This window comes from Gopherus flavomarginatus, chromosome 3, assembly GCF_025201925.1.
Source record: "Gopherus flavomarginatus isolate rGopFla2 chromosome 3, rGopFla2.mat.asm, whole genome shotgun sequence".
NCBI lineage: Eukaryota > Metazoa > Chordata > Testudines > Testudinidae > Gopherus > Gopherus flavomarginatus.
In genome coordinates, this window is record NC_066619.1 from 280,145,404 (window position 1) to 280,172,005 (window position 26,602).

The 26,602-nt window shown below is 51.0% G+C and overlaps 1 protein-coding gene across 1 annotated transcript in view; it reads right to left on the bottom strand.

The window, feature by feature from the left end:
* Positions 1-15,881, bottom strand: part of DDRGK1 (DDRGK domain containing 1) — a 50,642-nt gene extending 34,761 nt beyond the window's left edge. The window contains exons 1-2 of the mRNA XM_050943437.1: positions 15,761-15,881; positions 3,346-3,501 (exon numbers count right to left, since the gene is read on the bottom strand). Coding sequence (XP_050799394.1) covers positions 3,346-3,501; positions 15,761-15,848 — 244 coding nt within the window. The 5' untranslated portion in view covers positions 15,849-15,881. The remainder of the gene's footprint in view (positions 1-3,345; positions 3,502-15,760) is intronic.
* Positions 15,882-26,602: the final 10,721 nt, after the last annotated feature.

The window sequence follows — 26,602 nt, forward strand, 5'->3', positions numbered from 1 at the left end:
TAAATTGGAGAACGTTCAGAGAAGAGCTACAAGAATAATTAAATTATTAGAAAATATGCCTTATAGTGAGACTCCAGGGAGCCCAATCTCTTTTGCTTAACAAACAGAAGGTTACGGGATGACTTAATTACAGTCTATAAGTACCAATCTGGGGAACAGATATTAGATAATGAACTCTTCCCATCTAGAAGAGAAAGATATAACAAGATCCAATGGCTGGTGAAGTTACCCTGGAAATAAGGTGCATATTTTTAACAGTGAAGGTAATCAATCATTGCAAGCATTTACCAAGGGTCATGGTGGACTCTCCATCATTGTCAATTTTTAAATCAAGATTCTCTCTCCAAAAAAAAAAGAAAAAATAAAGAAAAAGGATAGAATTCTGTAGTTCAAACAAGAGCTGTTTCAGGGAAGTTCCATAGCCTGTGTTGTACAGGAGGTCAGACCAGATGATTTAATCTTCTGAATTAATCTTTTCCCTCAGTCTACAGGAGAAGACTTCAGTCTTGAAGTGATATAGCAACTCAGTGGAGTCAGCAAAAGTACAAGGTCACCCTTCTTCCCTTGAAGGGGTCTTATTCTAGCAAGGAAATTTAATTGTAAGATGGAAAAAATCTTCACGACCTACATCCAGTGTCTGAACAAAAATTACAGAAGGCCCAAATCTCAGGTCTCCTAGGGTTACTTCGTACCAGTCTCCTAGGACAAACCAGATATTGCCCCCAAAAGGATCATCCTGCATAGGGGGATCCTCTGGTGACTGCAGAGATTCCTATGTCAATGTGTTCTCAGCTCTCAATATAAGGGAGTACTTGTGGAGAAAGGGAACTTTGGCAGCTGGTGTAATTAGTTTCAAGTCTGCTTTAGCCTGTGTCAGGAACCAGGCCGGCCCCGAACCAGCCCCAGGACCAGTCAACTGAAAAGGTGCTCTGTGCACAAAGCTCAGCTCAGCCGGACCAAAGCATCTGATCCATAACACAAGCCTAAACCAGAAAAGAGACAGAGGAGCAGCTTATTTTTAAGCACACATCAACTGAAATCCTAGATGCCTACAGCCCTGCAACTGATCTAAAGGCAGCCCGCAGAAGACAGCGGCAAGTCCACAAAAAGCGGTTGCAAGTCCAGCCACTATATGATTTCTGTTGCCTGTGCTCTCTCTATGGCCTGGTCTACACTGGTTGGTGGTGTGTGTGTGTGTGTGGGTGTGGGTGTCTCTAAGATACGCAACTTCAGCTACGAGAATGGCGTAGCTGAAGTCGACATATCTTAGATCGACTTACCTCCCATCCTCACAGTGCGGGATCGACGGTCGCGGCTCCCCTGTTGACTCTGCTTCTGCCTCTCGCTCTGGTGCAGTTCCGGAGTAGACGGGGAAGCGTGTTCGGGGATCGATTTATCGTGTCTACATGAGATGCGATAAATCGATTCCCGATAGATCGATCGCTACCCGCCAATCCGGCAGGCAGTGTGGACGTACCCTATGAGGCATTAGCAATGCTCAGGTACTCAAGAGTGTGCACCAGCAGCACAAAATAGAGATGAGAGAGGGGACACTCAGGGAAGAAAAAAAAAGGAGTTTTCTTAATATGATAGACGGTAGAAACAAGCAAACAGATGTCAATACAAAGACAACTTTATATAAGGGCTAAGTCACTTGCCTTTGATGTGCACTGAGACAAACGAATTTATATGGGCTGATGACAAGTATTCTTCCACTGCTAAAGTACAAACTAACATAAGCAGCTGTGCTTTGATATCTTCACATTTGGCTCCTCAGGATGAAGTCTGAGTGGCCCAGGCTTCAGACATCAAAAGACTTAGATTTCACTGTCTTTCAAGTGTGCCAGCACATCAAAAGAAACAGCAAAGTTTAGACCCTGTCAATCTCCCATGTGTGACACAGCTAAATATAATTAGCTTAGATGGCACATTTACCTGCCAAAGCAAATGCAAACATCTACTAAAAACAGTAGGAAAATAAAAGCTGGTAAAGTGTGATTCTCTCCAAGACAATGCATCATGCCGTGCCATGTTCTCTCTCACTGACTGCCGATCAAACATGCTCTCTTTATCAATGACAAGATTCCCTTTCCTCCCAGTATGATACTGTATCATTCAGTGCTGCAATCTCAAGCAAAGTGGGGTCTACTCTGACCAGCACTTGGATGGGAGCCCTACAAACTCAACCTAGGATTGGAGAGTCAAGCTCCCTTGACACCAGTAGTGTCCTTTTGGTCCATAACTCAGCGAACAACGCTGTTCATGTTGCAAGCTGGAGAAGCATCCAACTCGTTCACCCACAGCTGTACTGGCTCTGCAGAGCTAATGGGTATGAGTGACAAAAAGGTAGTTTGGCTAGAAAAGTCAGCAAACAGCATTTACAGGGAATAAAAAGGTGTTACTTATAGGCACTTTCCTGACCATAACCACACCAAGATAACGTGGTTACTAACTCAAGATGCAAAACAAAATTACAGGACTCTGTCCACACTGACCTACAACCAAACCTCACAGTGTTCCAATCTGATACCATCTCAAGTTAGCAGGGTCTGCTCTGATCGGTATTTGGATCTGAGCCCACCAAGGAGAACCCAGATGCTGCAGGAAGTGGAATTGGTGATTTAGTAGGTGGTGTTCTTTCCCCTAAGACAGCACTAAACCAATGCTTTCTGCTGCTGAGGCAGGGTATAAACACCAAGGTACCAATTCTGTTTGTACCCTAAGATCTCTTTGCACTTTTCATAGGGTCGAGCTGTTAGCCCCCGTGAAGGTGGTCACATTCTAACCTGGTTACCTATGTTCTGCCTTTCTGTTGATTTCCCCTTGTAGTTTCAAACTGAGGGAGAAAAAAATCCAGTATTCTTCATCCTCCTCCCAGAAACAGCGTTGCATTGCTGGCACAGAACGGCTGCCACAATCTATTACAAACAGCTGCATTTCAGTGATGGGCAAATGATCTCTAGTGATATGAGGTGACCAGATGAGAAGAAAATATCGGGACATTGGGGTGCGGGGGGTCCGCCAGCAGAGCAAAAAAACCCAGTGCTGCTGGTGGAGCGAAATATCAGGACAAATTGCGTCCCGACCCAAGATCGGTAGGGATGCGGGATGACCACCCAAATATTGGGACGTCTGGTCACCCTAGATCTAACACACTGAAGAAAGTTGTGTGTAAATTTACCTTCAGATTATTAAGACACTAAGTCAGGTCAGTTTCGGGCTATGTGGTCTCCAGTCTGTGCAGCTGGACAGGACATTCTGGGACCCTTACCTCATACTTAACCCAAACCAAGATCATTTGCTAGCCCGATCCATTTTTAAAAGCGGAGCTGAATCAGAAGTTACCTTCCATCCCATCTTCTGCCTGTTGTGCTCTCCTCTGGGCCAGCATCCTGCTGCCCATGTTCCTTCGGCGTCTGGGCATCCCTTCTCCCCGCTCATCAGTGTGAGGCTGAGGCCTCGCCACCACGGCTGCCACATTTCGCTGGTGTTCCTCGTCAGCTGAAAAAAGGGGAACATTTTAAATCAGAGGTTTAATAATTGATCTGTTGCAGTCATCCCATCGCAAGAGTGAAAGGAGCTAGCTGGCCGGCAATTAGAGATACACTAGCAGGTGGAATGGTTTGCAATGTTTAGATCAGGTATCTTTCACACAGAGAGAATGTCATTCCTTCCCGCTGCCCCCTTATAATGATGATGTTTCTGTATGGTAGCACCTACTACATGCTGGCTCTTCCCCGACAGTCATGAAGGGTGGCCCAAGGATCTGACAATCAGGCAGAGGTAGGGAGAAAAGGAGCAGAAACAACAATAGGCAAATTATATCTAAATCAACATGGTTAATCTATGCAGGAGGTAGGCAAACACAGAGCATTTGGAAAACCCCACCCTTAAACTTGCTGGGTTCGATTTTTAAAGGCACTTGGGTGCCCAGCGGAATTTTCAAAAGCACCTAAGGCTCCCATTGATCCCACCAAACACCTCTCTGCACCTTTAGGAGTGTCTATGGACAGGCACTTCAAATACTGTTGTGACCATGAACTAGCTCTAGATGAGGTGGCTCTGTCATTCTATCATGGGCCCATGGCTCTTGGAACTTACCCCCCCAAAAAAGGACACTTTGTGCTGAATTTCCATTTTTCAGCCCTATAAATGATTTTTAAAAAATATATATTATTTTCTCCTCACATCTGGTAAGCAGAATGTGGGACCCAAAAGTGTTTTTCTTCTTCTCAGATGATTCAGGTCTTTTTGGTTGTTTTTGCACTTCAGCTATTCAGACCTGACGTCATCTGGCCTGTTAAAACCTGCAAACGTGTGTATTTTGCACTTCTTGCTACACTTGGAAAACTCTTGTCGACAAATAAGAACTACAGATTACAATCTGTGCATGCAGTGTTGCCTCATTTTCCCATGCTGACTTCAGTGCAGTTTCATCTTGCGGGCTTCTGCGAGTTGCTGCATCAGCTAGGGAAGCTCTTAGAAGGAAGAAATTATGGAAGGTGAGCATTGAGCTGTTGTAACCTGCACAGGTTGTGCCATGTTTGTGTTTCTTCCACAGGACAGAAGCGAATTTGTTGGTACAAAGTGCAAGCTGGTCTCTATATTGGAAGAGAAGGTTCGAGTTCTGGAGAAACAAGTATCGACCCTGCGTTGCATAAGAGAAAATGAAGATTTCCTGGAGAGACGTCAGGATATGCTTCTACGGGCACAACGCTCTGAAGAATTGGAGCAGGCTGAGCAGAGGGGACAGAGGGACGGTGAAGAAATTTGGCAGCATGTGACCTCCAGAAGAAGAAAGAGGGGAGTCCATGTATCAGCAATGGAGATACAGGTGAGCAACCATTTTCATGTTCTCTCCACAGGTACTAATGTGGAGAGTGGACTAGATACATCTACGGGAAGGGAGCAGAAGGAGACTCCACCGATTGGAAGATGTGAGATGCACTGTCTTAAGGATGGGAGTTCCACAACCACCGCTCCCAAGAGAAGGAGGTGGATGGTGGTGGTCAGGAACTCCTTCCTCAGTGGGACTGAGTCATCTATCTGCCACCTCGACTGAGAAAACGGAGAGGTCTGCTGCTTGCCAGGAGCTAGGATTCACGATGTGATGGAGAGACTGCCAAGACTCATCAAGCCCTTGGATCGCTACCCCTTCTTGCTTCTCCACGTGGGCACCAATGATACTGCCAAGAATGCCCTTGAGTGGATCACTGCAGACTACGTGGCTCTGGGAAGAAGAATAAAGGAGTTTGAGGCGCAAGTGGTGTTCTCGTTCATCCTCCCTGTGCAGGGAAAAGACCTGGGTAGAGACCGTCGAATTGTGGAAGTCAACGAATGGCTACGCAGGTGGTGTCGGAGAGAAGGCTTTGGATTCTTTGACCATGGGATGGTGTTCCAAGAAAGAGGAGTGCTAGGCAGAGACGGGCTCCACCTAACGAAGAGAGGGAACAGCATCTTTGCAAGCAGGCTCGCTAACCTAGTGAGGAGAGCTTTAAACTAGGTTCACCAGGGGAAGGAGACCAAAGCCCAGAGGTAAGTGGGGAAATGGGACACCAGGAGGAAGCACGAGCAGGAGAGTGCAAGAGGGGAGGAATCCTGTCTCAGACTGAGAAAGCAGGAAAATCAGCAAGTTATATGAAGTGCCTATACACAAATGCAAGAAGCCTGGGAAATAAGTAGGGAAAACTGGAAGTCCTGGCACAGTCAAGGAACTGTGATGTGATTTGAACAACAGAGACTTGGTGGGATAACTCACATGACTGGAATACTGTCATGGATGGATATAAACTGTTCAGGAAGGACAGGCAGGGCAGAGAAGGTGGGGGAGTTGCATTGTATGTAAGAGCAGTATGACTGCTCAGAGCTCTGGTATGAAACTGCAGAAACACCTGAAAATCTCTGGATTAAAGTTTAGAAGTGTGAGCAACAAGGGTGATGTTGTGGTGGGAGTCTGCTATAGACCACCAGACCAGGGGGATGAGTTGGACGAGGCTTTCTTCCGGCAACTAGCAGAAATTACTAGACCTGCTGCTCACAAACCAGGAAGAATTAGTAGGGGAAGCAAAAGTGGATGGGAACCTGGGAAGCAGTGACCATGAGATGGTCGAGTTCAGGATCCTGACACAAGGAAGAAAGGAGAGCAGCAGAATACGGACCCTGGACTTCAGAAAAGCAGACTTTGACTCCCTCAGGGAACTGATGGGCAGGATCCCCTGGGAGAATAACATGAGGGGGAAAGGAGTCCAGGAGAGCTGGCTGTATTTTAAAGAATCCTTATTGAGGTTGCAGGAAAAAACCATCCCGATGCATAGAAAGAATAGTAAATATGTCAGGCGACCAGCTTGGCTTAACAGTGAAATCCTTGCTGATCTTAAATGCAAAAAAGTAGCTTACAAAAGTGGAAGATTGGACAAATGACCAGGGAGGAGAATAAAATATTGCTCAGGTGAACAGGAGTGAAATCAGGAAAGGCAAATCACACTTGGAGTTGCAGCTAGCAAGAGATGTTAAGAATAACAAGAAGGGTTTCTTCAGGTATGTTAGCAACAAGAAGAAAGCCAAGGAAAGTGTGGGCACCTTACTGAACGAGGCAGGCAACCTATGACAGAGGATATGGAAAAAGCTAATGTACTCAATGCTCTTCTTGCCTCTGTCTTCACAGAGAAGGTCAGCTCCCAGATTGCTGCACTGGGCAGCACAGTATGGGGAGGAGGTGACCAGCCCTCTGTGGAGAAAGAAGTGGTTCGGGACTATTTAGAAAAAGTGGACGAGCATAAGTCCATGGGGCCAGATTCACTTCATCCGAGGGTGCTACAGGAGTTGGCAGATGTGATTGCGGAGCCACTGGCCATTATCTCTGAAAACTTATGGCGATCGGGGGAGGTCCCGGATGACTGGGAAAAGGCTAATGCAGTGCTCATCTTTAAAAAAAGGGAAGGAGGAGGATCTGGGGAACTACAGGCCAGTCAGCCTCACCTCAGTCCCTTGAAAAATTATGGAGCAGGTCCTCAAGGAATCAATTCTGAAGCACTTAGAGGAGAGGAAAGTGATCAGGAACAGTCAGCATGGATTCACCAAGGGCAAGTCATGCCTGACTAACCTAATTGCCTTCTAGGAGGAGATAACTGGGTCTGTGGATGACGGGAAAGCAGCGGATTTGTTATTCCTTGACTTTAGCAAAGCTTGAGATACGGCCTCCCACAGTATTCTTGCTAGTAAGTTAAAGTAGTATGGGCTGGATGAATGGACTGTAAGGTGGAGAGAAAGTTGGCTAAATCGTCGGGCTCAACGGGTAGTGATCAATGGCTCCATGCCTAGCTGGTAGCCGGTTTCAAGTTGAGCATCCCAAAGGTCAGTCCTGGGACCGTTTTTGTTCAATATCTTCATTAATGATCTGGAGGAAGGTGTGGACTGCACTCTCAACAAGTTTGCAGATGACACTAAACTTGGAGGAGTGGTAGATACGCTTGAGGGTAGGGACAGGATACAGAGGGACCTAGACAAATCAGAGGTTTGGGCCAAAAGAAACCTGATGAAGTTCAACAAGGACAAATGCAGAATCCTGCACTTAGGACGGAAGAATCCCATTCACTGTTACAGACTGGGGACCGAATGGCTAGGAAGCAGTTCTGCAGAAAAGGACCTAGGGGTTACAGTGGACAAGAAGCTGGATATGAGTCGACAGTGTGCCCTTATTGCCGAGGAGGCTAATGGCATTTGTGGCTGTATAAGTAGGGGCATTGCCAGCAGATCAAGGGACATGATCATTCCCCTCTATTTGGCATTGGTGAGGCCTCATCTGAAGTACTGTGGCCAGTTCTGGGCCTCACATTACAAGAAGGATGTGGAAAAATTGGAAAGAGTCCAGTGGAGGGATGAGGAGAGGCTGAAGGAACTGGCACTGTTTAGTCTGCAGAAGAGAAGAATGAGGGGGGATCTGATAGCTGCTTTCAACTACCTGAAAAGGGGTTCCAAAGAGGATGGATCTAAACTGTTCTCAGTGGTACCAGATGACAGAACAAGGAGTAATGGTTTCAAGTTGCAGCAGGGGAGGTTTAGGTTGGATATTAGGAAAAACTTTTTCACTAGGAGGGCGGTGAATGCGTTATCTAGGGAGGTGGTGGAATCTCCTTCCACAGAGGTTTTTAAGGTCAGGCTTGACAAAGCCCTGGCTGGTATGATTTAGTTGGGAATTGGTCCTGCTTTGAGCAGGGGGATGGACTAGATGAGGTCCTGAGGTCCCTTCCAACCCTGATATTCTATGATTCTGTGATCCTCAGAATAGACAAGTATGGAAGTGGGTGCTGGTGGATCAAAATTAGCAAGAGGTACAAGCTACCTATATCATATTTCAAGGATACATACAACCATGCTTGAGTTCACCTATCTACTCATAAAGGTTACAAATCACGGATGAAGAGTCTGTAACAGAGTGATGCAGCTTTCTCCAGTCTCCCCACAACCTTCCTGTCCCCTGACTATTGGCCTGTTGGCTGATTTGTCAAGCATTCGCAGCATCAAATTTATACTTCTGTCACCTACATAATTTCACCCCACCTACTCATCCAGACATACATCTCATCCCATCCCACCCCCTCTGCTGCTCCAGCAATGCCACCCTTCATGACCTGCTTCATCCACTTGTCCCTAAGTGTTTCACTCTGGACCTGAGCCAGCAAAGCACTTAAGAACATGGTTCACTTTGGCATGAGAATGGTCTCACTGAAGTCTTAACTTTAAGCATGTGAGGGGACTACTCACATGCTTAAGTTAAGCATGTGCATAAGTTCTTGGTTGGCTTGGGGACAGTGTGGCCAGCAGCTTGCAGGATTGAGCTCAGAGTGCCCTCCACATACTGCTCTGCCATGTTACTACACCCCCCTCTGTAAAACCCATACTAAAAACTCACTTCTATTGTGGTCCCACCATAGGAGAATAATATTCACTACAAAATCCTTGAGGAAGTCACTACCATATGTTCAGATGGTAACGCTCTTCCTCCTCACCCATTCATCGCCTTCTGTTTGGCACCCTCGTTTATTGTATCATGTCTAAAATTTTGAGAGTAAGCTCATTAGGGTAGGGAACGTGTCTTATCTTCTGTGACATGCCTAGCATGCTTCTGAGAGCTATAAAATAATTCAATGAGATACAGTATACCACAAATATTTATTATGGCACTTTGTAACTATTATAAAAAACTCCGAGAAGTGTTTTGGGATACAGTGCATATGGAGGCCCTATACAAAACACATATATGGTATTTCTTAGCCTCTTAAAAAACATTTCACCCTTCAAGGCTTGGTATCCTTTAATCTAAACGGATTCAACATGCCTGTCAAATTTTAAAGACATCTTCACATAGCGCATCAGTTGGGAAATTCTAGTGCTCATTTATTTTGTGTAATTAAAAAAAAAATACCCAGAACACAATTCCTGAGAAGCAGGGACCGTTACACATTTCATGAGAAATAAATCTATTTATAAAGTGTGTGTTCATTTCAAACTCGTCTCTCAGCCCTCACAAGGACAAATGTGTGAACCGAGTGACCGCATCACCTTGACTCAAATCACATGGCTAGTCCCCAAATCTATCAGTGTTAATCCAGCAAAGAAAGCAGTATTTAGTATATTTTTAAAAAAACCAAAACACTGGAAACTAATGCCCAGAGTCACTGACCCGTATTGCTTGCCTATTTAGATGGGGACTTCTCAATCCCAGCTTTGTTCAGAACAGAGCACACTATAAACCCTGAGCAAAATATAATAATACATTACAACCTGCCCCAATTAAAGGACAACACCAAAACAAAGAAATGAAAAAACAGAACAGGAAAACTGAGATACTGTGGTTGTGCATGTTTAATTTTATCCAATTTTTCCAGTTTTATGACTCAGTGTTTCCACATCCAGCAGACACCTCGGTTCAGCAGGAAACTGGATTTCCCTATGTGTGGGCGGCAAGATCAGCTTCATTTGGGATTTTGAAACCCACTAGCGGAATGGGGCAAGACAAGAAACCCGGAAAGAGCCTAAAGCCATTTAAAACCAGAAGTGTTCACTTCACCTGGTTCCACAGCAAACAACATGCAAAGCAACACTATACGAAGCTAAACGAGGAAAGAACACAAACCACCCAGTGAAAGCAGAACAGTTTTCCAAACTGGAATTTAGCAAAGGCATTGGGGTTATAATGTTATACAACATAAGAATGGCCATACTGGGTAGGACTAAAGTCCATCTAGCCCAGTATCCTGTCTTCTGACAGTGGCCAATGCCAGTACCACAGAAGGAATGAACAGAACGGAATCAAGTGATCCATTCCCTGGTGCCCATTCCCAGAGCGCCAGCGGTTCTTTCATGTCCCAAAACGCTTATACTGGCAGTTTTACATCTAATTTCAAATAAGATACCTCCAAGAGTGCTCCCTAACACAACTTTACACAATGTTAATGTGTTTGCCCACAGCAAAGAATTTTTATTTTTTTGATCAGCATGTAAAATATGGTCTCTCCTCATATAACATTATCATCTTTAATAGCATGGTCAGTCAGCATGTCAACATTGTGCCTGGGCTGGCAGATTTTTGTGACAGTTTTGCAACACTGCGCTACTGGTATCCTGGGTCACTAGCTCTGTACTGACTCAGACGAAAAAGCACCATCAACTGCTTTTATTTATACATTTGCATAGAGATAAGCACTACTGTAGCAACCGCCTTACGAATACATTTCAAATAAGCCATCCCCACACCACTTCCTGCAAGACCCTCTCTCCGCTATCCACAAACTTATTCAGCTTGTGACATCCAAGGAGCTAGTAGCACAAATGAGCATGGCCGAAGGCGTACCATTAAAAAAAGCCATACATATGTTGCACACACAGTTTTACCAATGTGGTGTACGACACTGCATAGCAGTCTTGGCATACAGAACAAGGCCATGTGTGCACTACACATCGTCTAACATCAGTTATGTTAGCATAGAGTCGCAGCAGATAGTAAATTGCTCATTCATGCGCATACTTGGCTCCTTGTGCTGGCACTGTGTGTACTCACCAGGAGTGTATGTGTCAATGCCAGGTGTGGTGTATCATGGGTAGATAGGTATCCCAGCGTGCCATAAGCCATTCTCCAGTGCAAAGCCTTTTGGGAGACTTGCCCAATGCATTGTGGGGTAGAAATGAGTCATGCAGGGAATTCTGGGAGCTACGAGAAAAGTTCCCATCATGCAACTGTCCTCATCCTATAATGCCACCCATATCCTATAATTTTCACGCCTTTTAAAAAAAAAATCCTGCAAATCCGCAGGATGCTTCTCGCTGTCTGCCATCTCTGATGGATAGAATGATATAGCCCAGAAGGGATCTTTGGTCCCCTACTCCCAAGCTTCAATTTTCCAAACATTAGAAAGTGATATAGGGTAATTTCTGGTTTTCATAAATAGGCAGCACTCTTTACTCTCAGTGGGACTGCACTAGTGTCCCAGCAGGATAAAACTGTGCTGCTGCAGGCACTGCTCTTTCAAGGAGACACAAAGTCAAGGTCCTGACTGACAGATGGGCAGCTTTCTGCAATGTCTTTTGGAGACCATATTGCATTAAGTGCATGGATAGTTCTGGGCTAGGGACTGTACACATTCCATGGGAGGAGGGTTATCACAGCTCTTGCGGGAAGTGTGAACAGAAAGGGGTGAGTAGGCAAATCATTCAGGTTATAACACCTCCCGAGAGGTACCACCTCCTGGGAAAGTGCATAGTCTGCTTTAAACTGGATTCTTCCGAGACCACTGAAAAGAAAAAAACAAACCGAACATCTAGATAAACAGCCTGATCTTAAACTGACAGGACCTTCAATCTGGTGCCTGATCTAAAGACTGATGAGAACTTGTAACCACAGGGAAAACCCATTTGTGGGATTTGAAGGACTTGACACCATCTATGTTGGAGTGGGGGTGTGGGGTAGGAGTGACCTTTCAAGCATGTATGTAGGTTCTTTTATAGTTTTTATATACAGTCACTGTAATGTTTTCCCCTTATGAATAAGGCCGAGAGTCTCTCACAGAGGTCACTGATTCCATGACTTTCCGGGATTCCGTGACTTCTGCAGCTGGCAGGTGTGGTTGACCCCGGGGTCACTTGAGCATCTCGGGCAGCCGCACTGCCCCCCACCTCCGTAACACGACAGTCCTGAGCCGCCTCTCACCAGCAGCAGCGCAGCCATCCCGGGGCCGTCCCCTGCCAGCAGCGGTGGTCCTGTGCCACCCTCCCTCTCCCGAGCACCAGCGCATGCTCCAGAGCCTCCCCCCAGAATCAGTGGGCATCCCAGAGTCCCCACCCTGAGCAGCAGTGGGCAGCCCGGAGCCACCCCCACCAGCACCGTGGGTGCCTCAGAGCCCCTCCTCCAGAGTAGCAGCTGCACCCCCAGAGCCCCCCAGAACACCAAAGATTTAGTCAGGGGTATATAGTACAAGTCATGGACAGGTCACAGGACCAAGAATTTGTGTTTATTGTCCGTGACCTGTCCATGATTTTTACTAAAAATGCCCATGACTAAGCCTTAGCCTTACTTATGAATAAACATGCTTGCTCAGAAAGAGCTGTGTGGTAACTTGTGAATGCAGGCAATACCTTGGAGAGAAAGCAAAGCAGAGGTAATAGCAGATTGGCTTGCTGGGGTTAGTACAGTGTAGATCAGGGAGCTGTGCAGCATTAAAACCCCTACTCACAAGGAAGTGAGACACAGATCTCCATCCATGAGAGGTGATGGCTGGGTGCTGGAAACCTTTAAGTGCACAAAGGGCACCCACAGAGTAAGAAATATAGATGCAGTTACCTTGAAACTGTGACACTGAGCACCTGTTCTCACTACACACTTGTCTAAAACAGCAGTTCTCAACCTCTTCCTTACTGTGACCTCTCATCACATCAGAGAAGTTTTGGGACCTCTATTCAGACATACAGAACTCCCCTTGTGAGGTTATCACAACCCCCTAAACCTATTTGCAAGCCCCCATGCTGAAGATGCCTGGCCTAAAGCACCTTTCACAGCAGGATGTAGAATTACTAACATAATTGTAACAGCTGCTGCCTTCTACCGGAGAAGAGAGAGCAGTGAAGTGACCCCTGTGGCAGACTGCATCCTGCCATCAAATGCATGGGAGTCCCAGTGGTTTTGAAAACCACCTTTTGGTGTGCAAGGACGCCAGGATCAAGCCCAAGGTTTGCAATTCTGTAAAGTGCTTTGAGGCTACAGAATCAATATAAATAATTAAATAATAAAACATTTCTGTTTGAGGACAAAGACAAGTCAGGTGGTGTCACAAAACATCATTAAAAAAAGCTTCAACACAATTAAAACATTAGGAATATAAACTGATTTGAAACAAAACGAATTTTAAACAAAGTCTATTTGGGATCCCAGATCATTAATAAATAGATGCTTGGGCTTCAATGTAAGGAAGTTGTTCCCTCTTCCTCTCCCCCCACCAAAAACTGAGACAAAACACAGTTCTTGCTTCACCCTGGCTTGTAAGTCTTCCATTCAGGAAGTGGTATTTCTCCCACAAAAGTTACCAATGTGTCAACATCTAAGGTAGGGACAAGGCAGCTGCCTGCTCTGCCTTAGGTATCAGCAAGGTCCTGAGCTGCTGTGGAAGAAATGCTAAGGCCAGGTCTACACTAGAAAAGGTACGGCCATACCAGCAAACCCTTCTGTTGTGGATAGAGTTTATGCCAGCAAAAAAGTGCTTTTGCTGGAATAGTTTATACTAGTTTGGCAAGTGACATAAGCTATACCAGCCAAAGCACTTTTATGCTGGTGTAACTGCCTCTATACTAGTGCTTTTGTTGACAGAAAAATGTCACTTACGCACCTTAACTAACATTATTATCCCGGCAAAAGTCTCTAGCACAGACCTCAACTTGAGTCTTCAGTGCATTTTAAAAGTGAAGGGAGAGGTTTCTTAATTATGAACTGGACAGTTTATGGCTCCATTTGGCTTTCGCTAATGACATTTGGGCTGCAAGGAAACTGCAGCAGCAGTTATACACTATTGCATCCACAGGCAGCCAACACCATTTTAAGGCGCTGTGTCACCAAACCCCTTCTCAGAGCAGGGCTGCATAACATGGTGCCTAAAACACTGCTAGCTACCAGCATATCATCTTCCCTGATGCTATCACCAATCAAGTTGACCTGGCGGTAGCAACAGTGGGAAATTTGTGTGAAAACTTCCTGCTATAGACAAGGCCAAAAGCTCTGTGTGTGTGTGTGTTTAAACCTTAAGGGCCTGTCTATGTTTCAAATGCTACAGTGGCACAGCTGTGCCATTACAACCCTTCACTGTAGACACTGCCTATCCTGACAGGAGCGTTTCTCCCATCGGAGTAGGTAATCCCCATCCCTGAAAGGCGGTAGCTAGAACGATGGAAGAATTCTGTCCACCTAATGTTGCTACACAAGTTGACTCTACTACACCACTCAGTGGAGGATTTTTCACATCCCTGATTGAGTCAGTCTGGCCAACCCTAATTTTCTAATGTAAACCAGACTTAAGGCTTTGAACTCTGCCCTCTTTATAGACTTTCCAAGTTGTGTTCACAAGATCTCCTAGGAGAGGACCTGGGGTGGGAATTGCTTTCTAACACAGTCTGAGGAATCGCTCTACCCCACATATAACCAAATCTCACAGTCCAGGGCATGAGGAATCCCCACAAAGAGCATTTCACCATTGGGGTCCTAGTGCTTCACCGGGGGAAAACAGATTCTCCTTTCTTCAGGATCTGGAGCATCCAGTATGATCAACAGCTGAAGCAGGGTATTTGAGGAAAGTGATGAGTAAATGTGTCTGCCATGGGAAAAGTTATATTCCTAACAGATGGGGCAGCAGAAATGCCCTCAAGAGTCAATTTCAATCAATACATCCAGCCTGATAGCGGAAGACCAGCCAGGATTTTTTTCTTTGCATATTCTTGCAGAAAACAGTCAGCAGTTACTCTGACTATAACCTCTTCGAGGCAGGAACCGGCTTCATTCTGTGCATGTGTACAGCACCAGGGCCCTGATTCCTGAGCACGGCCTGCAGTTGCTATTGCAATACCAATGATGCTAATAAAATGGAGAGCGAAGAAGTGAAGCACTAATGCTGTCCCCGCAAAATAAAAAAAAAAAAGTCACGTTTCACTGATCACCGTGGTTGATATAAACCAGGTGCCAGGCAACGCACCCCCACAACAGTGTCACAGCACAGCAGGCTGTGGAAACACCACATTACATCGTCCTCATGGGGACCTGACCACTGGCCTGCCTCAACTTCCCCTCTAATGCCCCGGGTCTCTACCACCCCCGGTTCCCCCCCCCCAATCAGTGAGCCAGGGGTCTGGCTGCCCCCAGGTGGGGCAGGCCCCCCATCCTCCCCCACAGGCACCTGTTCCCCTCAGGGGCCTGGCTGCTCCCTCCTGTCTGCCCCCCCACGGGCCCCTGTTCCCCCCAGGGGTCTAATTGCCCCCAGGTGGGGCAGGCCCCCCATCCTCCCCCACAGGCACCTGTTCCCCTCAGGGGCCTGGCTGCTCCCTCCTGTCTGCCCCCCGTCCCCCCAGGGGTCTAACTGCCCCCAGGCATGTGGCGGGGCGGCCCCCAGCTCCTCTCAGCCCCCCCCCCAGGTAACAAGCTTGCCCCGCCCCCGCGGGCTGAGAGCCAGACCGAGGTGAGGACAGGCCCCCCTGAGGGGCGGACCGAGGGGAGAACTCCCTCCCTTACCTGCCTGCGCCTGGCCCCGGAACCGGCTGGCAAAGACGATGAGGGCGGCGAGCAGCGCCGCGGCCAGCACGTACAGCACCGGGTCCATCTTCCCACGTGACTGCCCCCCCCCGCCCGGCGGCCTGGCCACGCCCCTCAGGCCACGCCCCTCCTTCCCGAACGCCGCCGCGGCCGGTTCCACAGCGACTCAGCTCGCGGGGGCGGGCGAGTAGGCTTGGTACGTTCCGCCTCCGATTCCGGAAGTGTGGGGGGAGGGCCCCAAATGAGGGGTGGCCCTTTCGGTGCCTGTTCCAATGGCGCGGCGGGCAGGGGGTGGCTAAGGTGCTGCCTGCAATGGCGCCCCCCTCAGTGACAGCTGTGCAGGGCAGCGATGAGTCTGGGCCGCATCAGGGGCCCCACAGCCTGGAGGGCCCCAGGCCTGCCCCAGGCGGGGGGTGGGTGGGGCCATGGCAGAGGCTGGCCTGGACACCAGCTGTAATGGGGTTCTGGTGGGTCTCCCTCTTCCCTGGCCGTCTCCTAGGCTGGTTCCCGACCCGCTTTCCTGGACTTTCCCAAAGCCCTGCTCCGGGCGGCGATCCCCCTTAGCATCCTTTGTCACTGGTGGGAACCTTTGGCTGTGCTTGGCCTGGCTCCTGTCCGCCCGTCCGGGGGCTCACGGCACGCGTCCCAATCTCAGGGCAGACCATGAAGCAGCAGGGCACAAACCCCAAATGGGTTGTGCCAAGCTCTGCTTTGATTTCATTAACCCAGCATCAAGTGTGAACTCCTTAGGCAGGATGACAGCCTCAGCCTGCAGTCACAGACAGACCCCTTTGGATACACGCACCTGTCTTGCCTTTGTGGTGGATGGTCCCTTACACCAAAAACCACAATAATATTCAGGTTACTCCCAGTCCCAAAGGACCAGTCACTTACCCCCTTGCACTGTAGATCTCAAGCCAAAGACAATGCTTCTAGCCACTCCTGTAGTAAACTAGCTAAACATTTACTGGCTGAGAAAGAGAAGTGAGAGATATTTATAAGGTTAAAGCAGGTAAACGTACACACAAATAAGTTAAACAGTCTTACATTCTATAGTTCGAAGTTTCTATAGTTAGCAAGCCCTGTGTGTCCTTTAGAGCTAACCCAGGCTAGCCCGCTGGGGAATCTCTTGCTTATGCTTAGGTGTCTTTGCCTCACAGAGTTCAAGCAGCATAGAGATAAAGTTCCTTCTGGTCAGGTATTTTTAGTCACTTCTCCTAGAGTTCAAACTGCTGGGATGAATGTTCATGCATGTCTCCTCTTCATGGGTGAGGGGGGAGCCATCAGCAAAGTCTTTTGTTCTATGATGTCCCACAATGGCATGTCTGATGTTTATAGGCCTTCTTTTGTTTGGCAGGAGACACCACCTCTTGTGATAAAGTAGTATGTCACACTTGGCAATGTCTCTCTCCTGACTCTGAGCTTTTCCAGTTTCATAGCAAACACTTCTGTAGTTACAGACCAAATATTACCTTATAATGTAGGATACAGCTATAATAAATGAGATCAATGCATGCAGCAACCTACCAAGTATTTCATAAAGTCCAAACACTAAACTCGGGTTGCCAACTTCCTAATTGCACAAAACCAAACACCCCTGCCCCAAGGCCCCGCCCCTGCCCCACCCCTTCTTAGAAGCCCTGCCTCTGCTCACTCCTTTCCCCCTCCCTCCCTCCCTCCCTTTCACCAGGCTAGGGCAGGAGGTTGGGGTCGGAGGTGTGTGGGGGTGTGAGGGTTCTGGCTGGGTGTGTGGGCCATGGGGTGGGGCCAGGGATGAGGAGTTTGAGGTACAGGAGGGGGCTTAAGGCTGGGGCAGTGGGTTGGGTGTTGGGGGGGGGGGGTGTTCCAGCTGGGGGTGTGGGCTCAGGAGTGGGCCTGGGGATGAGGAGTTTGGGGTGCAGGAGATGGCTCAGAGTTCGGGTTGGGGTGCAGGGGGAGGTATGGGGTGCAGGCTCCAGCCAGGCAGTGCTTACCTCAGGTGGCTCCTGGAAGTGGACGGCATGTCCAGCTCCTACGCACACACCTTATGAAAGAGCTTGTGAGGGGCGTCCTTGGAAGGCCTTACCCGTGCAGATTGCTTCCCTTCCCTGCACTATATTTGCTAATGATTAACCACCCTAATTTTAAATTAGCTTTAAATTAAATTAGAACAGCCATACTGGGTCAGACCAATGGTCAGTATCGTTCAGTATCTTGTCTTCTGACCGTGGCCAATGCCACATGCTTCAGAGGGAGTGAACAGAACAGGGCAACTGTTGAGTGATTCATCTCATTATCCATTCCCAGCTTCTCGCAGTCAGAGGCTAAGGACACTCAGAGCATGGGATTGGATCCCAGACCATCTTGGCTAATACCCATTAATGGACTAATCCTTCATGAACAACTCTAATTCTTTTTTGAACCCAGTTATACTTTTGGCCTTCACAGCATCCCCAAGCAATAAGTTCCATAGGTTGACTGTGCGGTATGTGAAGGAATCAAATGCAATGCAGCTTCTGCCGCTTCCCTTAGGAGAATATTTCATGAGTAAGAGATCTCCGTGTCAGAATGTTTTCCATTTTATTCAGCGTAACCATTCCTTTCCTGAATGTCATCCTGTAACTGCTCGAATCCCCCTCACGAATGCCCTCCTTTTCCGGTGTCTACATCCATCAACTATTTTTAGTCAATTATGTTTGCTCTGGATATAAGATACTAAACATTAAATAGGAGAGATATACTAGGGACTCCACACATATTTTTTTATCCATCTCATTATTTTATAAAAGTAGAAATTTTAATTTGGCAGGAGGTTTATAGAACTTTGTATTATTTTTATGATTGTGGAAGTACATGATCCTGTAGTTGCCTATTATTTATCATTTGTTCTTTCCTCTGGCCATTTAGACTACTGTGCAAAGAAGGCACAGTACGGTAGCAGAACCACTGTCAAATTCGCTTTAATCCTTAGGAAACAGAACAAATACCCTTGCATAGCCCAGATTCTGGGCCTGACCCTGCAAGCCGTACCCACATGAGCAATTTGCATCCACTGGAACAATCCCTGCAGCCCATGGGTGGCAAGTTTGTAGAAATTTTGTGGTGCCCAGAACCTGCCTCCCCAACTCCGCCCCCGCAAACTCCACCCCCACCTGCCTAAGGCTCTGGGATGGGGTTTGGGGGGGGGAGGTCTGAGGTGCAGATCCTGGGCTGGGGATTAGGGTGCAGGAGGGGTGCAGGGTGCAGGCTTTGGGATGGAGTTTGGGTGCTGGGTGCAGGCTCCGGGCTGGGACAGGGGGTGGGTGTGCAGGAGGGGGTGAGGGGTGCAGGCTTTGGGACGGAGTTTGGCTGCAGGCTCTGGGCTGGGGGTGGGGGCATAGGAAGGGGTGAGAGGTGCAGGCTCTGGGAGGGAATTTGGGGGTGGGAAGGGGCGTGTGGGAAGGGGGAGGGGGTGCACCCTCTGGGAGGGAGTTTGGGGATAGGAGGGAGTGCAGGAGTGAGGGCTGTGGGGCTGAGGATGAGGGATTCATGATGCAGGAGGGGGCTCAGGGCTGGGGCTGAGGATTAAGGTGCAGGGGGATGAGGGCTCTGGCTGGTGCTGAGAGGTTCATGATGCAGGAGGGAGCTCAGGGCTAGGGCAGAGGGTTGGGGTGTGGGCTGTGGGGCTGAGGATGAGGGGTTCATGCTGCGGGGGGGCTCAGGGCTGGGGCAGAGGATCAAGGTGCAGAGGGGGCTGAGGATGAGGGGTTCATGCTGCAGGGGGGCTCAGGGCTGGGGCTGAGGATTAGGGTGTGGGGGGATTAGGGCTCTGAGGATGAGGATTAGGGTGCAGGGGGATGAGGGGTTCATGATGCGGGGGTGCTCAGGGCTGGGGATGAGGATTAGGGTGCAGGGGGATGAGGGGTTCATGATGCGGGGGTGCTCAGGGCTGGGGATGAGGATTAGGGTGCAGGGGGATGAGGGCTCTGTCTGGGGATGAGGTTTAGGGTGCAGGGGGATGAGGGGTTCATGATGCAGGGGTGCTCAGGGCTGGGGATGAGGATTAGGGTGCGGGGGGATGAGGGGTTCATGATGCGGGGGTGCTCAGGGCTGAGGATGAGGATTAGGGTGCAGGGGGATGAGGGGTTCATGATGCGGGGGTGCTCAGGGTTGGGGATGAGGATTAGGGTGCAGGAGGATGAGGGGTTCATGATGCGGGGGCGCTCAGGGCTGGAGATGAAGATTAGGGTGCAGGGGGATGAGGGCTCTGGCTGGGGATGAGAATTAGGGTGTGGGGGGATGAGGGCTCTGTCTGAGGATGAGAATTAGGGTGCGGGGGGATGAGGGGTTCATGATGCGGGGGTGCTCAGGGCTGGGGATGAGGATTAGGGTGCAGGGGGATGAGGGGTTCATGATGCGGGGTCCCTCAGGGCTGAGGATGAGGATTAGGGTGCAGGGGGATGAGGGGTTCATGATGCGGGGGTGCTCAGGGCTGGGGATGAGGATTAGGGTGCAGGGGGATGAGGGGTTCATGATGCGGGGGCCCTCAGGGCTGAGGATGAGGATTAGGGTGCAGGAGGATGAGGGGTTCATGATGCGGGGGTGTCACGGAGTCACCGGGCGATGCTCTGGAACTGCTCCCCACCAAGCCAGGCAGGACTTTGGGGAGCCTCCTCTCCCTTGGAGCAGACTTGTTCAGGGCAAGAAGCTCACACAGCTTCATCTCCTGGGTCTCTCCTTGGAGCATTTAGCATCCTCTGCCCCTCCGTGCGCTTCCCACAGCGAGTCCACCCCAGGGGGGTCCTGGGGAAGCCACCGGGTTCTGCACCCCACTTCGCAGTCAGACGTGACTCTCAGCCCGCCAGTAAAACAGAGGTTTATTCGATGACAGGAACAGGGTCTAAAACAGAGCTTGTAGGTACAGCGAACCGGACCCCTCGGCTGGGTCCATTCTGGGGGGCAGTGAGCCAGACCCCCAGGTCTGCCCTCCACCCTTGACCCCAGCCAGCTCCAGACTAACAGCCCCTCCCAGCCCCTCCTCTCTCCTCAGCCCCTTTCCCGGGCCAGGAGGTCACCTGATCCCTTTGTCTCCAACACCTTCAGCTGGCACCTTTGCAGGGGAGGGGCCCAGGCCATCAGTTGCTAGGAGACAGAGTGTCAGGCATTTAGGTGCACTGGCCCTTTGCTCTGCCAGATACTTAAGAACTGCCATGGGGACACTGAGGCACCAACACAGTATTCAGAGAAAACATTAAGAACTTTCCCAGTTCGTCACATCTCTCCCCCCTTCGAGACCGAACTGAGCGAGGTCACTCCAGCCAGTGACCTGGGGAAGTTCGAACCCACCAACGTTCCCATGGATGCCCCAGCATCTCTCCCATTCCTTGGTGTGAGTTACACCAGGACAGTCCAGTCTCACGCCCTCCCTTAGGTCGGGTGTGCTTGATGGCACTTGCAGGCCGCATGTAGGAAGGTTTATGCGGCTTGAACCCTTTTGCTACCCCAATACCTCTGGGGTCCAAACTGGGACGGGGTCTTCTCCCAGCACTTAAGAGCCCCCATCTTGGCCTTGGCCAGCCGCTTCCCACTTTGTGGCCCAGACACAACACCTCTGCCGTCCCACCTTGCACTTTCCAGCTTTTAACGTCAGTCCCACCTTCTTGAGGCAGCCCAGCCCCCTCTTCACCTGGGACACCTGTTCCTCCCAGGTCTGGCTAAGGATGCACATGTTATCAGTGTCTGCCAGGCCCAAGTTCTCCATCGCCCTCTGCTTGTTTAGAATCTCCCCAGGCCTAGGCATGGGGTCGGCACCAGACACTGTGATGGCTTTAAGCTTTTGATAGCCCCCATAAAACCAGATCATCCTGTCTCCCTTGGGGATCAGCCCCACGGGTGAGGCCCATGGGCTGTAAAACGGCTGGATCCCATCTAAAGCCAGCAGGTCCTTGACCTCTCTCTCCAGGTTCTGGGCTGCTTTCCCAGTGACTCTGAACGGGGAACACCTGATGGGGAGATTGGCTCCCACCTCAGGGAAGAGATCCCCCAGGGGGTCTTCTCCTTTCTCCATCCAATCCTCCCTCTTCAGGTCCAGGGGTCCCCTCACTCTTCTCCCATCCAGCAGCTCGAATGGGAAGAACCCTGTGGATTCCTGGGGTACCACCAGCTGCCTCCCGATTCCCCCCAGTTCTACTTCCCCTTGAGGAGCCCATTCCCGGTACAGGAATCCCTTCTCCTGCAGGACTCTGTCCCTGCAGCTTTCCCCAAGGGGGTTTGCAGTGCTGTGGCCAGCAAGTTCCCTCAGCTTCTCCAAGGAGGGATCCCTCTGCAGCTCGATCTGGGATTCAGCAGCTGGGGCAGGGAGTGGGACCTGTTCCATCTCGCTGGCTGGACCTGGGGTCACAGCCCCCCTGAGCCCTGTCCCTGGTAGCTCCCTCCCTGCTGTGTAATCACTTCCCAGCAGCACGTCTGGACCAGGCAAACCTGTTTGGCAGCTGACCTGCCCTGCCCAGGTGTCCCCCCACTCAGCTGGGATCTCAGCTCCCCCCGTGCTCAGCGCTGCCCTTGCTGTCCCAGTGGGGGCAGGCAGCGAGCCCTCTGCTTTGGTCACAGCATCAGAGCCAGTGTGAGCCCCCTTTCCGGTGTGCAGGGGGGTGGGGAGCATCTCTCCCTCCCACTCAGCCCCAGGGGGCTGGTTACAGGTAGGCAGGTTTCCTGAGCCCTGCAGCCCCTCCCCCCTGCCAGCCAGGTCATTTGCATTTTCACTGATCATTTCCATCCTAGCCAATTGGTTCCCTGGATTTGAATTCAAACCCTCAGCCGTTACAGGAGCGGGGCCTGGATCCTGTCCCATGGGGAGACAGTCACCCCCCAACAGGGCCTCCCAGCCGATATCCTGGAGAACCCCAACGACCAGCCAGCCCGACCCCTCCTGGGTCTGCACAGGGATCTGGGCCATAGGCAGGGCGAGGGGCTTCACCCCAGGGAACTTCACCCAGGTCCCACAGTCCCTCAGCATCTGGGGCTGCACCACCACAGTTCTCTCTGTCCCAGGGTCTCGCCCCCGCAGGCGTGTTTCCCCACTAACCCCTGGGCAGCCCCCTATGTCTCTCTGATCCACCATCACCAGTCCACGCTGCTGCTGCTTCTCCTGCAGCTCTTCCTCGGGCTCTTGCTCTCTCTCACGGTCCTCTCGCTCTCTCGGGCTCTGCTCCCATCCCATCCGTCTCCAATCTCCTGATGGGGAACCCAATCGTGAAGACCCTCGTCTGATTGGGGACCAGACTCCCGGGGATGCCTGGCTGATGCTCCAGCTGCTCTCAGATCCTCTTGTAGCCCCATCTGGGCCAGGAATCTGCTCCTCAGAGCGGTGCTTCTCCTTCAACTGCACGATTAACTGTGCCTTGGTGAATTTCCCCATGCGTAACCCTCTCTTTGTGCACAGGATCACAATGTCCTTCTCAAGGAGATGGTGATAGGCCATCACTTCACCATTCCCAAGTGGCTCTGGACTCACAGGCCTGTGTGCTCTTGGCTCCCCCATGGTTTCCAGGAAGAACCCCTGGTGTGCCAGCCCTTCTCGTGATCACCACCTCTTTGCCAGGGTCGAGCTGCAGACTCCTCCGCCCCTGGGACTGCTCCTGCAATCCCCCGGGGAACCCTGCTACTGCAAAAATCCTTCTCTCTCCCAGGGTCGAGCGGCAAGCTCCTCCGCCCCTGAGACTGCTGGCTGCAGTCCTCAGGGGGACCCCGTTACTCCAACAGTCCTTCTCGCTGGTCACACGCTCCCAGAGGTTAACTGCCCCCTGAAACCGTCCCACTCTGAGCCTTCAGCACGCCTGGTCCTCATTATCCCTCCTTTGTTTTACTGCTCCCCAGTCACTTACTGCAAGCAGCGCCATTCACGGGGTGCAGTACGTCCCGCCGCTGCCACCAGTTGTCACGGAGTCACCGGGCGATGCTCTGGAACTGCTCCCCACCAAGCCAGGCAGGACTTTGGGGAGCCTCCTCTCCCTTGGAGCAGACTTGTTCAGGGCAAGAAGCTCACACAGCTTCATCTCCTGGGTCTCTCCTTGGAGCATTTAGCATCCTCTGCCCCTCCGTGCGCTTCCCACAGCGAGTCCACCCCAGGGGGGTCCTGGGGAAGCCACCGGGTTCTGCACCCCACTTCGCAGTCAGACGTGACTCTCAGCCCGCCAGTAAAACAGAGGTTTATTCGATGACAGGAACAGGGTCTAAAACAGAGCTTGTAGGTACAGCGAACCGGACCCCTCGGCTGGGTCCATTCTGGGGGGCAGTGAGCCAGACCCCCAGGTCTGCCCTCCACCCTTGACCCCAGCCAGCTCCAGACTAACAGCCCCTCCCAGCCCCTCCTCTCTCCTCAGCCCCTTTCCCGGGCCAGGAGGTCACCTGATCCCTTTGTCTCCAACACCTTCAGCTGGCACCTTTGCAGGGGAGGGGCCCAGGCCATCAGTTGCTAGGAGACAGAGTGTCAGGCATTTAGGTGCACTGGCCCTTTGCTCTGCCAGATACTTAAGAACTGCCATGGGGACACTGAGGCACCAACACAGTATTCAGAGAAAACATTAAGAACTTTCCCAGTTCGTCACAGGGGGTGCTCAGGGTTGGGGGTGAGGATTAGGGTGCAGGGGGATGAGAGGTTCATGATGCGGGGGCGCTCAGGGCTGGGGATGAAGATTAGGGTGCAGGGGGATGAGGGCTCTGGCTGGGGATGAGGATTAGGGTGCGGGGGGATGAGGGCTCTGTCTGAGGATGAGAATTAGGGTGCGGGGGGATGAGGGGCTCATGATGCGGGGGTGCTCAGGGCTGGGGATGAGGATTAGGGTGCAGGAGGATGAGGGGTTCATGATGCGGGGGTGCTCAGGGTTGGGGGTGAGGATTAGGGTGCAGGGGGATGAGGGGTTCATGATGCGGGGGCGCTCAGGGCTGGGGATGAAGATTAGGGTGCAGGGGGATGAGGGCTCTGGCTGGGGATGAGGATTAGGGTGCGGGGGGATGAGGGCTCTGTCTGAGGATGAGAATTAGGGTGCAGGGGGATGAGGTGTTCATGCTGCGGGGGGCGCTCAGGGCTGGGGATGAGGATTAGGGTGCAGGGGATGAGGGCTCTGGCTGGGGCTGAGGGTTTGGGGCGTTGGAGAGGCTCAGGGCTAGGGCAGGGTAAGGGCAGCCTGCCTTGCCATCAGTGGTGGGCAGGCACTAGGACTCTGGGGCAGCAGACAGCAGTTCTGCTGGGAATCGCTCTACTTGGGCAGCAGGAGCAGGCAGGGGCAAGGCACGCGCTGCTTTTTGTCAGGCAGGGACGCGGCGCGGTGGTGAGGGGACACGCAGGGGGAGGGGTGGCAGGTGGGGGCTGGTACCTGCTCCAGGCAGGGACGTGGCGGCAGGGGGAGGCCTGTGAGGGCCGGGGCCCGATCCAGGCAGGGCCGGGGGAGAGACCCAGCTCCAAATATTGCTGGAGCAGGGCACCCAGCCCTGAATATTCCTGGAGCTCGAGCACCGCAAATGTATATAACCTGCCACCTATGCTGCAGCCTTCAGTGAAGTTAATAAGATTACTCGTGCACAGGGAGGGACTACACAGATGTGTATTCATTCCCAGGATCAGACCCTGTCTAGGCTATATACTCCTGAATGTCTAGTCCTACCACTAGGTGTCACTCTTGTTCCACATTAACACAACTGGAAAAGAGAAAATTTACACAAGATAAATAAAGGTGCATTGGATGCCTCAGTTCAGTTTGGCTAGCACGTCTCTTCCTGTCTGGAAACACAGTGCAAGTCTCCTGCTATTTTAAGATCTGTTGGACTGTATTCCAGTGGTGCTCAACCTCTTCCCATTTTGGACCTCCCCAAACTAGCCGTGGTTTCTAACTAACTAAATTTCAGAGAAGGTGGGAGTTGAGCGCGCAGCAAGGAACCAAGTGTGTTTTGTGGCTGCTGGTGGACCTTTGTGAGGATTTTAATGGGGGATGAAGGGTGCTGATGGATTTTTGGGGTGGTGGGGGAGGATTCACTCTCGTAATCCTCTTAATGCCGTAGTTATCTGCAGTCTCTGTGTGGCTCTGTTGGAGAATGACTCCCCCCACCATCAGGGAATCAGGAGGCCAGGTGTGGGGGGGTCCCATCCTCCATGTGAGCTGGAATTGCCTGGGTCAGATAGAGTGGGGCTGAGCTAAGGAGAGAGCAGGGGCTCAAGCTGAGCTGGGGAGCAGAGCTGCAACCACAGAGCCAGGGAACAGCCCGGGGAGAGCAGATCCTGTGCTGGGAGCAGGGCTGGGCCAGCCAGAGAGACAGCCCAGGGAGAGCAGACCCTGTGCTGGGAGCAGGGCTATAGCCACAGAGCCAGAGGGGCCAGAGAAGCAGCCCAGAGGGCTGGAGGCAGAGCATCAGCATCAGTGCTGAGGCTGAGTGGAGCCAGAGCTAGAACAGTGGAGCTGGCACTGGAGCAGTCTGGAGCTGGGTGTGGTGAGCAACTGGGGCCAGCCAAGGGGGGACTCTGGACAAAGGGTCCAGTGCAGAAAGACACCCCCAGCCAAGGATCATTGCAGGCCAGACTAGGAGGGGGATCTTAACCCAACGGGGGGCTGACGCTGGGAAGAAGGGTCCCACCATCCAAAGCCTGGAGGTGTATGGCCACCACCATTGCAAGTGTCCAACCTGCAGTATCCCTGCAGCACAGCCAGGGTCTGAGACGGAGGCCTGGGACCTACAAGAAACAGACTGTGAACTGCTCTGACGTTCCAGAGACACTGGTTGTGATGTTCCCTGCCACGGAGCAGGGTGATGTGTTTTCCTTTAACCTTTCCCATTTGTCCTTATTCTTTTTTTAAATTAATTGCTGATTAA